Below are 19796 nucleotides of genomic sequence, written 5' to 3' on the forward strand. Positions count from 1 at the left end.
TTTCGAAAATAGAAGAAACTAGTAGCACCACCTGTTGTATCTTTTTGTTGTCGAAAGCTGCACCCTTCATTAGTGTTGTCAACTGTTTATGACATTTGTTTCATTAGAAGCCGAGTTATAGTGTCAAGAGTGACGGTGTGTTTTGATGAATGGTTGGAAAATGAGTTTCAAACAGAGAGCTACAATTGACTTTTCTGTTAAACTTGGTAAAGGTTTTACCGAAATGCATCAAATGCTTCAAAAAGCATAAGGTGATGAATGCTTATCCAGTACTCAAGTTTACCAGTGGTTTAAGCGATTTCAAAGTGATTGTGAGACGCTTGAGGAGGACGAAAAGCCGGACCGTCCAAAAACTGAACTGAGGGAAATTAACATCCAAAAAGTGCACAATTTCATCAAAGAAAACCCGAAATCGTATGTGATTTTGGTTGAAGATGAATTGGGGATTCCAAAATCAACTGTGCACAACATTTTGACCGAGAGTTTGAGCCTTCATAAATTGAATTCGCGATTTGTTCCCCACAAGTTGACCAACGACCAAAAAATGTATCCAATTGAACACTGCAAGGACCTCATTAAAACCGCTTGTTTCAAATTTCCTTGAAATGGTCGTTATTATGAATTGGGGATTCTAAAATCAACTGTGCACAACATTTTGACCGAGAGTTTGAGCCTTCATAAATTGAATTCGCGATTTGTTCCCCACAAGTTGACCAACGACCAAAAAATGTATCCAATTGAACACTGCAAGGACCTCATTAAAACCGCTCATTTCAAATTTCCTTGAAATGGTCGTTACTGGCGACGAAACATGGTGTTTTGAGGATGAGCCCAAAACAAAGCACCAGAGTGCTAAGTGGAGACCACCAGAAGAGGGGCATCTGAAAAAAAAAGTCGCTTGGAGAAGTCAAAAGTAAAGACGATGCTCATTTGTTTCTACGATTCGAAGGGCATTATCCAAAAGAATTCGTTCCGCCTAGCCAAACGGTCAATGGTGAGTTTTATCTCGAAGTTTTGAAGCGATTGATAGCGAGAATTCATCATGTATGGCATGAATATCGTGATGCAGGCAGCTGGTCACTTTTGCACGATAATGCACCATCTCATCGTTCTAACATTGTGAGATAGTTTTTGAGCAAAAACCAAGTTTGTGTATTGGATCACTTACTGCATTCACCTGATTTATCACCCTGTGACTTTTTTCTCTTCCCCTGACTTTATTTGTCGATGAAAGGAAAGCTATACAACACCATTGAAAACATTCAAGCGGCAGTAGCCACGACCCTCAACAGTATCCCAAAAACCAATATAAAAAACTCATTTACCAAATTAATTGACCTTGCCAAAACCGTATTGAAGCTGAGGGAGAGTATATTGATTGAAATAAATGATTTGAATAATTATAATTGACCTATGTTTTATTTTCTATCAAAAGTTCAGTTTCTTTTTTTTTGGACAGAGGGTGTATATTAGCTTGAGTTATTGTGATTTTATGTTTCATTAAATTTTGTAGTTTGTTGTTTGGTGCTGAAAACAATTCTGTTACATGAATATTCGTTTTATGGTTTTATAAATGTTTTGGATATACAAGGATGTTGATATGCATCTTTGACAAAAAGACATGCAATTTTGGGCTGAGTGAATAGCATAGTCTATTAGTTGCTTGTGATACTGTCGTGAGCTGAAGGTCTCTTATTAATATGACAGATTTTTTGACACAGTACAGCTGATAGGGGATGAAGTGCAAATTCTTTCCAATATTTGTCTGCTTGTGGTATACTTTGATACACTGATATGATGATCAAATCTAATGAGGGCCAAATTCAATAATTTTATGGTTTTATTTTCTTTGTATTCAACTGGGAATTTTAATCTGGAGCTAAAGGCGTTGAAAGAATGAACTAACTGTTGGTATGACATTCGTATTACTGATGCATAGTACATTATCCACGCATTTACCATAATAAAAGATGCCGATGGATAGAGAGGGGGAATAAGAATTGTTTCCATATGGGTAAGTAAAAGTTCAGCGAGTATACCACTAATGGTCTGAGCCCATGGGAAGACAAAAAAATTGATTCACAAAATTGGTCATTATATTTAAAGTAATTTGCTCAGATTATTAGTCTTATTAGAAAGAGGATATCTGTAGGAAATATGTTTTGTATGTTCTAATAAGGTTTAGCCATCTATAAGTAGGGTGTGGACAATGTCAAGGATTTTGGCACATCAGTGTTAGTATATAGAGATGAGCCATCTAAAGAAGAAAGAATATTATTGGAGGATATGGTAGTTTGCTTGATATGTTGGAAGAATTGATCAGGATTTTAGTGGGAATGCAAGAAATTTAGATAAGGGAGCTTTTATGGTATGTTTGTATGAAATTATGGGGCATATGGGGTAGTCTGGTTTGTGTATCCTAACTTGCCCAGAAATATTTTACTAAGATAAAATAAATTATTTTTATATGGATTATGATTTTATAATTCGTAGTTTTATTATAGCTGATTGGAGAAAAATCCAGCACTCAACATTTAAGAAGTAATCTGGTAGGTTAGTTATGAGAAAAATAATAGAGAAGTCAAATGGATTTAACAGTATTGCAGGTTTGAACTAAATCAGCAGAAGTAAACTATAACAGAAACTGTGTTAAACAGTCTGGCATGGTCCTTGAGAGCAGTATGCATACATTTTCTTTCAAAATTTGTTTTTAAAAGCAATCACACAATAAGTATTGAAGTTGAGTCAGTGAAAAGGTACAAACAGTTGAATTTCACTTACAAAAAGCAAGTGAGGATTTGGATTACTAAAAATGGAATGAATGCTGCAGAAGTTAGAATCAAGACTGCTCTTGTGAGGTAAATTTGAAAGCTTTTGAGGTGTTAATCACCTGCAGAACATGTTGCTCCCTTTGTGATGTTTTTATTTATTTATTTATTTTATATCACTTCCACACATGGGAGGCTGCAAGACCTATAGTAAATAAATATCATGTGTGTGGTGTTAGGATTAAAAACAAAGTAATCAGTTGATATTCTTCTTAAAGAGCTGAAGGTTAGTCTTGGAAAATACTTCAGGGAAGGCTATTCCCACAGAACTAAAGTGGATGCAATGAAAGATGACTGGGAATAACTTGTTCAGTGAGTCAGCAGTCCAGTGTATTGGACATAATGAATGCTAGTTCTGCAGAACAGCACCCATAGAAAAAATCTGTAGGAGAGACAATGCAGAAACTGACCAACTGTGAAACAATGGCTGAGGAGAGTCTCTGATCAGCTGAATTGCTCTCTTCTGAACAGCACTGAGAATTTGGGATTTGTATAGAGTAACTGGACAGATGGAAAAATTTAGTCTTGAGCAAAAGACAATCCGAATTTTTGCAATTCAGGTGATGCAATTATGCCATTAATAGTCTGGGAGTAAAAGTTAGTCTGAAAAGAGAGATCTGATCTTAGAAAAGTTGTATTTTTCTAATTGAAAACAAAATTGAATCACATCGACATAAGCAAAAATCTTATGAAAAGCTCAAGTTTTTGTAAAGATTCCAAATACTCTATTTCAGTGAAATCCATATGGTCAGAATACTGCAATAACTTGTACAGACGAAAAGAAGATCAAACTAAGGTGTTTAAAGGTTTTGCAAAATGCATCTGATAATAAGTGTTGAGTGGTCCAATGGTTTATACATTGGTGTATATGTAGTCCTGTGGCTTTCTCAGACTCCTTTCTGGGAGACTCTCCTCAGCCACTGTTTCACAGATGGTCAGTTTCTGTGTATCTTCGTATCTTCTACAGATTTTTCCATGGGTGTTGTTCTGCAGAAGTAACATTCATTATTTGCTTCCATAGTACTATGCCACCCAAAGAAAGACCATTATAGGTTTGATTCTCAACAACTATAGGAACATTTTTCTAGGCCTTTCTATGAATGGTTAGTCAACCTTTGGCATAAGTAAGTTTAGTGTTTCTTTTAGAAGCTTGGATTTTCTGGAAATCAGAATGCCGGCCTGATTGGCTGAGTGGTTAGAACATCTGTTCTCCAGCCAAAAAGCTACAGGTTCATCCTGCCATGGGCATGGATGTTTGTTGATTGTCTGTGAACATACTAGTGGTGGTGGGCAGTAGATGGCTATGTGTAGATGATGTGGCTCGCTGTAGTTGGTGGATTGAGTTGTGGAATGTGCCGTCTTTGGAGTTCTTGGAGGTATCATGTAATAATAATATTAATCCCACACCCCAAAATCAACTTTAGAACTCGCACTATGGCAGACAATATACTGGAGTTAGGGTTTAGGACTGTGATATAGTGGCAGTTGTTTGCTATTCTTTCTCTCTTACGAAAAGCCTTTGTTCATTGATTTTATATCATGTAAAACTAATATGTACAGTGTTTAATTGCTGAAAAATACATTTGTTGCTTTGTTGTTTTAACTTTTAGGCTTATCGAAAAGTGGCTGATGGTCCAGAATGCTTATCTCATTCTGATTTGCAGGATGATGCACTGTTCATGAAACAGTCAGATTTATATTATGCAAGAGAGTCAGTAAGAGCACTTTGTGGAATAAAACTCATATGGACTGTTCCTAAATGTCGACTATGCAAAATTGCAACTCGCATGCTAAATTGCTTGAGGTATAAATTGGCAGTCTTACATTTAAATATTTATAGAAGCAGAAATCTTATGAAAACAGTATATATAGCAGTAGTGTCCAACCTTTTCAGGCATGGTGAGATGAATTGGAAGAGTAAAGTGAGCAGTATCATTCTTATCCAAACTTAGATTGAGGAAAATTGGATACATAATGCATAAAAATACAGAGAAAACATTGTAGATTCATTAAAAAAATTTCATCAAAAGACATCAGGATTCAACTGTATAGTAACTAACACTTTTAGTACTATTGTTGTGTTATGCTGCAAGAAAAAAATAACATGCTCATATCAATGGGATGTTTTGGATTGTATATCTAAGACAAATTTTTTCAATAGGGATTAAAAAGAATATACTAGTTCACAATAAGGATTGTCAGATAACCTGTTTCTAATTTTAAATTTCAGTTTCATATGAAAGAGTTTACTCACAAATGTCTGTTGCGAATGATGGGACAAAAATTAGAACTAGAATACAAAAAAGATTCAGCTGTAGGCCATTCAAGATTTGACATATGTAAACATGTGCTAAACAGTTATAAACAGTTTGTATCTATTTATGCTTGAATGCATTCACAAGCTCATGTCTTAGATGATTTTACTCATATGTGTTTATATATTTTTTGAGCTGATTTTGATATTTTTTTGAATGCCTCATTAAACCCATTAGAGGATATTAGGTTGGACACTCCTGATATATATAAAAATGATTTACTTACATATGGGATAAATATATAGTAAATCCTAGTTAATACAAATTCTGATAATTTGAATTATCTTTAATTTAAAGTATTATTCTAATAACTGAATTTAATTTGGTATATTTCATTATATCCTACTATATTGCTGGCATTAATGATATACACCCTTTGGTTAGAAAGACTTGAGTTTTATTCCTGTTGTGGTACTTTAGAAAATTTAAAAGGACTTTTCTACTTAAGGCTAGTCATCTGTTCTCATAAGACGTGACCAGTTTTTTTTTGTACAAGTTATTCTCATAAAATATGCAAAACAACAAACAAACAAACATCATGGACTGCTTATTATGGTACATTTGGGAGATAGTTTTTTGTGTGCATTTCACTTTTTAATTTTAATTTCTAATTTGAATACAAAAATGCATCGCCAGTAACCCTTCATTTTGATTAAACGTTAATTTGAAATAATGTCATAATGAAAATAACTCCTCACTATTTAATGAACTCAATCTTGTTTTCCACATGAACATTAGACACACTTTCTCTGCAGTAGATAGTAATAAATTTTTAAACAATGCAATGTGTGTGCTTGCACCTGTATGTGTCTGTATTCACAAAATTAAATAGTTTGTAAACAAACTATTTAATTTTGTGAATATAGTCAGGTCTCCCCTCCCCCACAGAGGCTTGCACAACTGTACAGCATACTTCAAATAAGAAATATGTTTCAAATACAGTCAGTTTTCATTACCCCAAACTTGTAACACCCATAGCCTGTTATAGTTATACTGTGCATCATGTTGTTCTAACTGCTGTTTTGCAAATTATGTATAAGCTGTTTATCCTTCTGTAGAAGATTCATTTACACCATAAATTTGCACCATCTTGAACAGTTTATCTTGGTACCCTATTATATGCCTTTTGAAAATCAAGAAAGATTAAAAATCCCTATTATATTTCTACAATTTCTCGCTATTTGTCTATTTTCGGTCTCTTTTCTTAGCATACGTACATATGAGGTGTCACAATTAAATTCCCAGAACTGGGTGACCACAAACTCATTGAATGTGGAAACAGGGAAGAGAATGCAGCAATTAATTCAACCCAACAGATGATTAAGCATGTGGTTAACTAATGGCAAAAGAATTAAATTTAGAAAGAGAAACAGAGAAGATTTTCATGAATTATTTGAGAATGACAAAAATTTCTGTAAAGATTTTCACATTTTGAGCAAAGATCAAAAGTAGCAGCAACCTGATGTTTATTCTGATCTTTCTTCACAGCTGTCTGTTTTTGATAGTTATTTCTGCTGATGAATCTTGGGACTTTCGGTATCACACTTTTTGTCTCCATCAAGACCAAAAATACAAAATGGTGTCGAATGCAATGAACACTGATCAAGTCAGTTATTGTTTACTTTATTCAACTCTGAAAGCACAGTGGGGGTGCTTAAGGGATCAGAGCTGTATAACTGAGAGGAGACCTCCACATAGCCTTTAAAGGAATGTGGAGAACCAACCAAGGCTTCTGACCTAATGTCCGATCCTCGCCTTCTTGTGGTGTACCCTGTTAGGTATCTACCTTGATATTGAACAAACGAGGATGGGCTGGCAATTTGGGATTTAGCCGACCAAATTGTATTCATATTAGCTTAAACCATAATATAAAATGATGGTACAACATGACAGAATTTCATTCCAGATGGGGTGTCACCTGGTTAAACAAGGCCTCTGTTGTTTTTGCCAGGGAACCAGGGCGAACTGCAAAAAGTTAGCTACTGGAACAAATCTTGAAACACATCCCTACTCAACATCACCAGAGTTTAAGATCAGTATATAACAGTATTGGATAAGTACCAGATTGACATAATAGGGGTGACCGAAACAAAAAAGACAAAAACTGGTGAGATCTTTCTGAGAAATAAATACAAAATGTTAAATACGAGGCTAATCTTCTTGAATGGCAGGCAATATCAAGTAGAGTGATATGGGCAAATATCAGAATGGGGAACATGACAGTGAGACTTATTTGTGCCTTGCCTATGGTCCCGCAGAAGGTTCTACTAAGGTAGAAGTGGAGGATTTTTTTTTTACAATTTTTTGAGGCTTTAGAGAAAGCAACTGATATAATGATAAAGGAAATGATTGTCAAACATACAAAAATATTTCGGGGAAAATTTGGAGAAAAGAGCAAAGTTAATAATAATGGCAAATATCTGTTGAATTTCTACTCAGGACATGGGCTGGTTATTGCTAATACAATGTTCCAACATAAAGATGTGCACAAATTCACATGCAGAGAAGGGGCCAGGAATAAGAAAAGTCTCATTGACTATGTTATTGATGATGTTTAAGTTTCATCAAGTTTCCAGTGAGAAAACATAACTTTTAAGTTATGTTTTCTCACTGGTACAGGACACTAGAGTGTACAGAGGATTTGAAATTCGAAGTGATCACCATTTAGTCTTGAGCAGAATAAAATTGAATTTCATGTTGAAAAGAAGAACTTGTAAGAAAGTTTTAGAGCGAATGAAAGTTAAGCAGCTCTCAGATGGGAACTGTAGACGGAAATACAGAAACACAAGGAAAGATGAAAGAGTTTGAGAACAGGAACCAAACCTTGAAGATTCACTGGTAAATCCTGAAGAAAACATTCATTGATTCAGCCAGAGAGACACATGGTGAGATTGTCTGTAAGGATGGAAAAATCAGAACTTCATGGTGGACGCAGGAAGTTAAAGAGGCAGCGAAGGAAAAGAAGAAAGCATATCAAAAGTTCCTGGTGAATATGTCAGCTTGTGCTCTTAGAGAATATGGAGACAAATGTAAGAAAGTTAAACTCTGTGTAAATGTAGCTAAACAAAAGTCATAGGAAGACTTTGGTAAGAACATAGAAAATGAATATCAAGAAGATGGCAAGATATTTTGGAGGTTGTTGAAGAAGCTCAGAAATAAAAAAAAAAAGAGTGCTGTAAAAAGAATTAGAGATGATAAAGGTGATGAAAACTGGAGAAAAAGATATTCTTCATGTATGGAGTAATTAGTTCAAAAAATTGCTAAATGAAACAATCAGTGACTGCACAGTGAAAAAACACTCAACAGGCATGCAATCAGGAATATATATCCATACTTGAAGTAGAGAAAGCCATCAAAAGCTGAAATGTGGAAAGACAGTGGGAGTAGATGATATTCGACCAGAAATGCTAAAGTATGGAGGTCTTACAGTGGCTGCCCTGCATAGTTCAGAAGGCCTGGACGGAGAGACAAATTCCAGATGATTGGAGTAGAGCTCTCATAGTACCCATATATAAAAGGGAAATAAAACTGAATGTGAGAATTGCAGAGGTATTTCCCTACTGAGTAGTCCTAGTAAGATTTATGCAAGCATACTTGAAAAACGGTTGAGAAGGATTGTGGAAGGGAAGCTTGGTGAAGAACCAGCTGGATTCATGCCAAATAGAGGCTGTTAGGATCAGATTTTCACTCTATGACAAATAGTTGCATAATCATGGAAATATAATAGAGATCTGTATTTAAATTTTGTAGGTCTTTAAAAGGCATCTATTCAACTAGTAACCCCTCCTTCCAAAAAAATGGAAAAAAGCAGTTGTGATCCCTATCTTTAAAAAGGTAGTAGAGATGACCCTAAAAACTATAGAGGTATAAGTATACTAAATTCCTATTATAAAATATATAGCAGAATTTAAATAACAAACTAATAAAACATTCTGAAAACTTTATTTTAGAAATACAGAATGGATTTAGAAAAGGCAGATCATTTATAGACCAACCCTTTTGCCTAAAAGGGTTGGTCTATAATAGTAATAGAGAAAAGAAGAGAATACAATTTAGAAACACATATTACATTTATTTACTCTGAAAAATAATTTGACAAAGATAAAAGAAAACATATTATTTAACATATTAAAAGAAAGAAAAAACATATTAGGAAAAAGAAAACCAGGACATCTTCTTAAGAGATTCAAGAATGAGTTGTAAGTCAGCAGTTAGAACTGAAGGAAGTACAGGAAGATGGTTTAATGTTAAATCTGGTGTCAGATAAGGATGTACATTATCCCCTCTGTTATTCATTATCTATATCAGTGATGGCGAACCTTTTTACCCAGGTGTGTCAAACATCTTTTTTTTTTTTTTTTTAAATATTGGCGTTGTTGATGTGCCACTTGCATACATGCATTATAAATTTAACTACATAATCATAAATGGTGACTTATACATATCATATTAGGATATTTATTTAATAGAACATTAATATAAAATCTATGAATTCATATTATACAATTAATTTAGTAAAGTGAAATTACAAACTTACATTACATTTAATGACTTTTCTGTTGCTGAGTACTGGTAGAAAGTTGCTTTATAGAAGGGCTATAGTGTGTACATTTTAATGCTGCACAGGCAGTGCTAAAATCATTGCTCAATCTATTTCTCCATTTCAATTTGATATTATTTAAGGCAGAAAATAGAGTTTCACAAGAATATGTAGAAGAGAAAATTGTTAGAAGAGCTTTAGCAAAGATTTTAAGAGCATGAAAGTTTTCGGGAAGGCTATTCCACACGCTTAGAATTTCACAGTCTGAATTTTTACACGTGGTATCATGCAGACGTTCCCACTCAAGTTCTTCTAATTCATTTTGAAGAGCAATAAACTTTCTTTTCCAGATAGGATTACACTGGAAGTCGGCTAGTTGCATTTCTAGATATTTTAAATCCAACCACTCAAAGCCATCTAATTTTAAAGATCCATGAATTCTGTTTCATCAGGATACTTTATAAATTGGATTGTTTGTTCCAACATTCGAAATTGCTCAAATCTAGAAGAAAACTGCTCACTTACTGACTTTAGAACTTCGATAGATTGGTTGATATGTTGTTCACGATTTTGTGGACTGGTTTCGTTAAAAAAAAATTTCACTCTTGGGAAATACTTAAAATTGTTACTTTCTAAATCATGTTGAAATATTTTGAGTTTATTCTCAAAACTCTTGATCGTGCCAAACATAACATCGACAGATTTTCCGAAACCTTGCAATTGTATATTAAGTTCATTCAGGCAGAAAGAAAAATCTGTGAAAAACATCAGCTTACTGAGCCAAGCAGAATCGTTCAACTGAGAAAATTTGTGCTCCATGCCCTTTGTATTTAAATATAATTTTATTTCATTTAAACATTCAACAAACCGTTCAAGTACTTGGCTACGACTCAACCATCGAATATTATTGTACATTAATAGACCATTGTACACTGATTCAACTTCACTTAAAAGTGAATTAAATTCTCGTTTGTTTAAAGCCCTGGCAGCAATAAAATTAGTTACCTTTGTCACAATTCTCATCACATCATCCAAATCCTTTAAGCTTGATTTCGCACACAGTGTCTCCTGATGTATAATACTATGGAAACAAACCAGGGGATGACCAACATATTCTGTAAATTGTTTGATAAAACTGACATTACAGCCAACCATATTAGGTGCGCCATAGATTTATCGAAAATAATTTCGATAAATCTATCTGTTTCTCATGGAACACTTTAACAACACAGTCGGATATGTCTTTACCTGTCGCGTTTTGAGGTAAATATTCTAACTTTATCAATTCCTCGTGCATGGAATCACTGCGAACATACCTTGCAATTAATAGCCAATCGAGCTGATGACGTAATATCTATAGCTTCGTCGAGACAAATGGAAAAATAATGGCATGAGTTCAAGTCTTGTTGTATTTGATTTTCTATGCTAGCATTCATTGATATAGCTCTGTCTTTAATAGTATTCCTACTTAATGGTAATCTCTTTCATGTGCTTTACAATAGCTTCCTTATTATGAAAGAGGTAGATAGTGCACATTAGGCTGTGTACTATCGATATAGTGCGCAGCCTAATATTTCTACACTCCAAAATGCAACACCTTGCACTTATTGATATTAAAACAATAACCCACTCTTTGTCCAATAAAAAGTCTATTCAAATCATCCTAAAGGGAATTAACATCAGCAGTGCTACTAATAATTCTTCCAAACTTTGCATCATCAGCAAACAACTGAAGATCCCTACTCAGTCCACATGATATATCGTTTACAAACAAATTAAATAGCAGGTTCCAAGAACAGAACCCTGGGGCATGCCACTGGTTTGACCAGCCAATCTCCTCTCATATTGCACCTTTTCTTTCTTTACCATGCTTGTCACCTTTCTAGCCTGCACTTTATACTCTTCAGAGATCCAATCACCACTAACTGTCTTGTATCTCCTCCATAGCATTTTCTTTTCTACCACCTCTTGCTTGATTTCGCTGTTTATCCATTTCACTTCTACTTTATTTACTTGCTTGACCCTTAGTATGCAGTTATACATTACATTTTTGTGTAATGTATAACTGCATACATACAAATGTACTGCTTTGTGAGTTTCCATGTATTGTCAACATCTTTATACATGTATCACCATTGAGATAGAAGACTCATTGGAGAGAGCCATTATTCACACACTAGCCATCATTGACACAATACCAATCATACCTCTCCTTAAATTCATTCATTGATGAAGCATCCTTAACCTCCTCTGGCAACAGAGGAGGTTAAGGATGCTTAACCTCCTCTGTTAAGCACCAACCACTCTCAAAACAAAAATCCTAGTCCTGACATCCTTGTTAGCCCTCTTACATAACTTCCAATGGTAATTCTGTTCTCATATACATTGCCTCACCCCCCCCAGCCTAGAATCATCATCAGACAAATGAACACCTCCTGTCAAATAACTCTCCATGCCATTGATACACACATCAAACAACAGAGGACCAAGCACTGAGCCATGCATCACCCCCCCCCCCGACCCAATCCCTCCACAAACCACCCCTGGCATCAGTCCACCAGCGATTCTCCAATCCAAACCACCAGACCCACACCCATGCAACAGAGCTCCATGCAGAACCTGCCAAACACCCCCACAAAGTCCAGTAACATCCTCAGTGACCACTTCCCTTATCCACCCGTTTATTATCCCACGCTCATTTCATTATGTTTAGGTTTATTAAAATCAAGGAGCATGGAATAATAAAAGTTAAGTGCAACTGGAAACTCTGCAGCTCAGTCGATATAGATAAAACCCTTTGGTCAAAAAGACCCGAGTTCAATTCCCGTCTATGCCATGAGGAACCTTTATCAAGTGTTTTCGACTAAATGTGAGTTAGTCGGTTTAATATGGAGGTGGAGGGATTTTCCTCCCTCAAAATACTGATCTACAAACATTGAACACTTCAGGGAATGATGGTAGCCTGCGATGACCTCTGGCTAGGAAGTGGTAATTTGGAATTTGATGCATTTGGACCAATATCAAAGATGAGATATTGGTCCAAATGCCAATACTGGTATCCTGGATACTCCCATATGCGCATGCACGCACACACACACGCACAGAGAACATTTTGAATAAGTGCACCACACGTAGTCGTCATCATCACTGTAAATTCTACAAAAGTGTAACTAGCTTGTGCTTAATTCTGCTGAGGTCTTTTTTCTTTAACAGCACAAGGCTGAAAACATCATTCAGAAAGCATGATAAAAAAAATAAAATAAAATACATAACAGCAAATAATTTATCTGGAGGATACGGTGACTGAAACCAGCCACATACATATAAACCATGCAGAATAATCGTTTAGCCAAACGCACATAAGGGTTATGCCAAATGATTATTCTGCATGGTTTATATATATATATATAATGGGCTGGTTCCAGTTATGAAAACATAATTTCATAACATGACTGCTCATGCTGAAAACATCCAGCACTGTATTATTTATATAGTCACTCTACATTTTGAGAATTCATGTCTTGGAGAAACTGACAAAAATTATCAGAGGACATGGACATAACAGGTGGCATTCAGAGTAACCAAGAAATAATGTAAATAACATGCAGCACTATCAAAAGTCCCAAACCAATGGTAATTCTGTTCTCATATACATTGCCTCACCCCCCCCCCAGCCTAGAATCATCATCAGACAAATGAACACCTCCTGTCAAATAACTCTCCATGCCATTGATACACACATCAAACAACAGAGGACCAAGCACCGAGCCATGCGTCACCCCCCCCCCCGACCCACAAACTCTTAATTTGACATGTCTAAAATTGGTGACATCTTTTGCCTTTGTTAAAAGATCTTGTACCTTGTATACTAAATATACTGTGTGTGCATGCGTGCAAGCCCAGTGACATTTTGAGGGTTTAACTACTGATGTAATATTTCTCATATTAATGTTGCCCTTCATTCATTCAGCTATAACCTGTAAAATTGCGAGCAATAAATTGATTAGCTTAAATCTACTTAGCTACAAAAATCTATTACCACTGAATGCTATAGGTTTATTAACATCCTGTTGTGTATGGGCTCAACATAAAAAAAAAAAAAAATTTAATTCATTAAAGATAATAAAAAGAAAATTAAAAATTAAAAAAAAAAAACAAGACAGAAGTGGCAAACTGTGGGCTAGTCAGTGTCTTGGGAGTGGTGGTTAAGGGGCTGGAGAGGTTGGTGAGGGGGAGAGTTTAGAACTGGGTGGGTGGCAGTATGGTTTTGTGAGGGGGGGTGGGACTTGTTGTACTAGTGGTTTGCTTGCCTTTTTGTAGTTGAGTGGCAGTGGGGTTGGATAAGGGAAGTGGTCACTGAGGATGTTACTGGACTTTGTGGGGGTGTTTGGCAGGTTCTGCATGGAGCTCTGTTGCATGGGTGTGGGTCTGGTGGTTTGGATTGGAGAATCGCTGGTGGACTGATGCCAGGGGTGGTTTGTGGAGGGATTGGGTCGGGGGGGGGTGACGCATGGCTCGGTGCTTGGTCCTCTGTTGTTTGATGTGTGTATCAATGGCATGGAGAGTTATTTGACAGGAGGTGTTCATTTGTCTGATGATGATTCTAGGCTGGGGGGGGGGTGAGGCAATGTATATGAGAACAGAATTACCATTGGTTTGGGACTTTTGATAGTGCTGCATGTTATTTACATTATTTCTTGGTTACTCTGAATGCCACCTGTTATGTCCATGTCCTCTGATAATTTTTGTCAGTTTCTCCAAGACATGAATTCTCAAAATGTAGAGTGACTATATAAATAATACAGTGCTGGATGTTTTCAGCATGAGCAGTCATGTTATGAAATTATGTTTTCATAACTGGAACCAGCCCATTATATATATATATATAAACCATGCAGAATAATCATTTGGCATAACCCTTATGTGCGTTTGGCTAAACGATTATTCTGCATGGTTTATATGTATGTGGCTGGTTTCAGTCACCGTATCCTCCAGATAAATTATTTGCTGTTATGTATTTTATTTTATTTTTTTTATCATGCTTTCTGAATGATGTTTTCAGCCTTGTGCTGTTAAAGAAAAAAGACCTCAGCAGAATTAAGCACAAGCTAGTTACACTTTTGTAGAATTTACAGTGATGATGACGACTACGTGTGGTGCACTTATTCAAGATGTTCTCTGTGCGTGTGTGTGTGCGTGCATGCGCATATGGGAGTATCCAGGATACCAGTATTGGCATTTGGACCAATATCTCATCTTTGATATTGGTCCAAATGCATCAAATTCCAAATTACCACTTCCTAGCCAGAGGTCATCGCAGGCTACCATCATTCCCTGAAGTGTTCAATGTTTGTAGATCAGTATTTTGAGGGAGGAAAATCCCTCCACCTCCATATTAAACCGACTAACTCACATTTAGTCGAAAACACTTGATAAAGGTTCCTCATGGCATAGACGGGAATTGAACTCGGGTCTTTTTGACCAAAGGGTTTTATCTATATCGACTGAGCTGCAGAGTTTCCAGTTGCACTTAACTTTTATTATTCCATGCTCCTTGATTTTAATAAACCTAAACATAATGAAATGAGCGTGGGATAATAAAAGTCAAGTTCAATTTTAATTTGACTTCAGTTTCAAATGAATTTTTTTACCAAAATAAATACATTTGAAACTGAAGTTTCTGAATAGAAAATTCAGATTCCATACATCTTTAACATGTTAATAATTTTTAGTTACATACACACAATGCACCTATACATGTTGATTTTTGTTGTTTATTATTTTATTGTTTTTTTTTATTTTATTTTATATTTTTATTTATTTATTTATTTAAAAGCTGTAAATTTGTCTTTATTTGTTTGTAGATGCCATTTTATTTATGGATATTCACTTCCTGTTGAAGAAATTGCCTTCTCAAGACTCACTCCTGCCGGTAAAAAATTTGCCTCAAAATACACCAAATGTGATAACTATTTAGTATATAAGTGATAAGATTGATAGTTATTTCTGAATTCAGGCAGAAAATTTATGTTGTGTTATCAAAGTATACAAATTTAAATTAAACTAGTTGCTTTTGTTAGGCAATGTAAAAAGAAGAAGAAACAATTGGGACATTGTTTAGGTAAATCTATACAGCACATTGAATAACATATCATAGTTGTGGGAAAGGACTGAGGGATAAAAGCAGTCATTTAAAGAAATATTCACTGAGTACTCATTATATTGTTAGTTTATTAAACACTAAAATGAGAGCAAATCGTTTGAATATTTCTGAAATTATTCATATTTATCATTTGATTAATGTTAGAATGGCTCTTAAAACATTAAAACTTGTTGCAGTAATGAATAAAAATAATCGTGTGAAGCATATGTCATAACTACATTTATTGATTCATTCCTCTGAAAAGTCCCTAATTGTCACGCATCCTCACATCACAGTAATTGGCATATATATAAAAATCTGTATAACTCATGTGGAAATCGAAGCCAACTTGTCTTCTGCAGCACTTTTTAATTGATATACAATTGCTAAAATCTTAGTAAATTGAATAAATATTAGAATGAAATATGTAAATTCATTTATTGAAAAAAAGATAATAGCAATATACTTTTTTTTGTAGAGAATAGTCTAGATGTTAATGTAACCTTAAGAGCATTTCACATACTCCAAAAAATTCTAAATGGCATCTGCTTCTATTATAAGCAGATATATGCACATTGTTATGTAAATTCTTTAATGTACATTGACTAATTTATCATATAATACTTACCAAAACCTTTCTTACTTTCTCCTCTCCCAAATAAAGTATCACATAGCAGCTACATAAAGTAGAGTTGAATATACTAAAATGGTGTGGATGATAAAGTTTCTTTACTTGAAAATTTTATGTTCTCTTATTTCCCTAATGCATCTCATGATCTATACAATCTTCATGTATAATCCTGTTTACTAAACTAGAATATTCACTCAGGTGATTTTTTTTTTTTATATGAAAATTCTCCCCACAAAAAGTTCTAAGCCCTGTCACAAATTATTACCTTGGGTAGGCTAAGGATTAAATAATACAATTTCCTCTTACTTTAGACGAACTTTTTCAAACCACTTTAAGACTAGTAAACAAGGTGGTAGTGGTTTCACATACGACAACAAAAACGAAACGCACCTACAGATTTTTGTAAACAGCCATACCAAAGTGGGATTTGAATCCACATTCTGTGAGTTGAGGGAAGGGGATGCTATCCAACCAGCCATGGATGGTAGCTAAGCTTCTGCATTATTTCTACTTTCTGCATAATAGCAAAGATAACATGCTTCCTATTTATAGTACTGTATGTTATTGACTCTCACTCATGTTTGGGAAAGCAGCTGAATTTGCATGAATTGGTGGGAACCTCACTACAATACAGATTGGATGTTTATAAATTGTAAAATATAAGTCCTTAATATGTTTTAAACAACACTGATTAAAGTAAAATACAAGGAAAAATATTTAAGAATCACTAGAAAATGTTTTTATAAATTTATAGCTCCATAATATTTAATAATAGTTACAAGAGATGGTTGAAATCATATGATATATTTATAATTACATTAAGTAGTAAGTAGGTGAGAGATGAATTTCATCGTCCAGTTTGAAACCACTGCCCTGCTTATTGGAAGCATGATGTGGCTTGAAAAAGCTTCATGTTTGGTCCCTAGAGCAGGGTTTCCAGGCTATGTAAAAAATAATTATAAAAATTCCATAATTCTTTCTTGTGTTTCTCACAGTACTAATGTACAATAGGCTTAAAACCTTTTGTGAGTGGGAATCACATAAATACAATGATATATATATATATATATATATATATTTCTAGCAACTACATATGTCATGGAATTTTTTGTGGTAGTATTTGATCATTTATTTTATCATAATCCTATTTTGAGCTCTAACTTATTTTACCAATCCTTAATACAGATCATTAAATATTAATCCATTTAGTGTTTGAAATGAGGAATGATATGAGAATTAGTAGGTTCAGGCTACTATCATTCCCTGAATAATGATTGAAATTACCCATGTTATCAGGCAGCTCATTAGTGAAATGAAAACAAAATATCTCTACAACAAAGACAAACGTAAGTTTCACCGATGCCATTTCCATATGTGTATAACTTTTTTTATTATTATTATTTATTTATTTTTTTTTTTTTTTGGTATTGATTCTGGATGTGCTGAATAACATGCAGACCACTGCCATATCAATCCAGATCCAGATCCTGAATTCTTCTTAATGCCAAAAATACAGATATCTATCAATTTAAGCAATAGATATATTCCCCAGTCATGTCTCAAAATTAACTTCTTTCCCCCCCCCAGTAGGAATAATGTTATAAGGCATAATCAGGTGTAAATTCACCTTTCTATATGAGAGTATTATTTCTGTTTGGTTTTGTTAAACTACAAATTATTTTATTTAAAAAAATAATTGATTTTATCATGTAATCTAAATCTATATATCTATATAAAACTAGTATTTCTATTTCAACAAAAGAAATTTGAAGCTTTTTTTTTAATTGACTTGTTTCTAAGTGAAGTTGGTATTGTTCTGAGTCATCGCCAGTCTTAATTGATACAAGATGGTAAAAATTATATTTGTTATCCCAAGTGTAATAAGTACCACAATGACTTGCTATGTTTCTGTCCCAAGAATTCCAACCAGATTGTCAAATCTTTCTTGTCTTAAGCCCCAGGAAAAATATTGAGACTCAAATACATTTCATAAGCTTAAATTTACAAATCTGAGATACACAAGTGTCAAATTTATTATAATTTTGAATTTTAGTAAAACGAGTATAGTATCATGTGAATTATAGATGATTATTAAAATTTTATTATAAATAAATAAAACTATTTAATAACTTCAAATAAATATGTTATTTGTTATTTTACATGTTGATTGTGTTTCTTTTAAATATGATACAGTAATATCGTTACGACTTCTACTTCTTCAACCAGTCTTAGGAAGGGGAGTCTTCTGATTATATGACTAGTGCAACAAAAATAAATAAAAAAAAATTAAGTGCAATGAAACAGCCCTCATAATAGCCATTTTTATTATGTTTAGCCATTCCGATTTTTTTTTTCATGTAATTACCCTCTTATCAGGCAGCTCATTAGTTAAATGAAAACAAAAGATCTCTACAAGTAGATCACAGACTTTCATGCTATAATGTATAGTGAGGTTATTATTTTTTATTTTTAAATTTGGACCACATTTGATAACTTGTTGGGAAGATAAAAATTGTTATTTACCATTTTAATATTTTGACTTGAACTTAAATAAATCAATCCAAAGTTTGGAAACACTTTTAGAAATGTAAAAATAAGAAAGCAGTTCAGTGCAGTTATTGTCCGAAGCCGATTTCATATAAGTGATTGAATACTGGTAGACTAATGAGGCATTTAGAATGTATGTATAAATCACATTTTAAATGAAGAGCTGAGGAAAATGTGGAGTGTTCAAGTAGCTCAAAAGGAATTAAAGCTAATAAGTAAAAATATTAAAATATTTAAACTTTTATAAAACAAAATTAAGTGAGATTATATCTAGATTGGCGACCAAAAATGGAATCTCAACTGGCAGTAATCTTTTTATAAGTGAATTAATTTCAAAATAGAAATATTTATTACCAATGAACCAGTCAGCTATCTTAAAGTTAATTTTAGACTTCTGTGAACAGAAAAAGCAAACATCAAAAATTAAAGACTTAACAGAATCAAATCACCATTTCAGGCTAGGTAATCATTTGCTAGGATGAGTGGACCAGTATTAGAAATAAGTTATTTCAGTATTGTTGTGCATTTAAGCGATGCTAAAATTTTTAATTTAGGATTAATTTGTATACCTAGAAAAATGTTCAGCAATTATTTTTAAAATATTGTAGACTTGCAAATGTAAGAGTATGGATTAATTTTGAAAAACATTTTGTGGTGACTATAAAGGGTGACAAAAATTTGGATGTGAAAACTCAGTTGAAAATTTACTCTTCCATAATTATGCCATTTAGTTAGAAGTAAGTGATACACTTTATGAAAGAATATAAAATAAACATATTTCAAAAGTAATTTT

The 19796-nt window shown here is 34.0% G+C and overlaps 1 protein-coding gene across 3 annotated transcripts in view; it reads left to right on the forward strand.

Moving 5' to 3' along the window:
• LOC150101091 (uncharacterized) overlaps positions 1 to 18615 on the forward strand; it is a 99594-nt gene extending 80979 nt beyond the window's left edge. For 2 of the 3 annotated variants that reach the window (XM_090401460.1, XM_090401461.1), the window contains exons 8-9: positions 4439 to 4632; positions 15548 to 18615. In XM_090401460.1, the coding sequence (XP_090257586.1) occupies positions 4439 to 4632; positions 15548 to 15671 (318 nt within the window). In that variant the 3' untranslated portion in view covers positions 15672 to 18615. The remainder of the gene's footprint in view (positions 1 to 4438; positions 4633 to 15547) is intronic. The other variant, XM_090401462.1, reaches the window with a different exon arrangement.
• Positions 18616 to 19796: the final 1181 nt, after the last annotated feature.

Source organism: Typopeltis vanoorti, chromosome 12 (assembly GCF_054136105.1).
Source record: "Typopeltis vanoorti isolate ZY-2024b chromosome 12, IOZ_Tvanoo_1.0, whole genome shotgun sequence".
Lineage (NCBI taxonomy): Eukaryota > Metazoa > Arthropoda > Arachnida > Uropygi > Thelyphonidae > Typopeltis > Typopeltis vanoorti.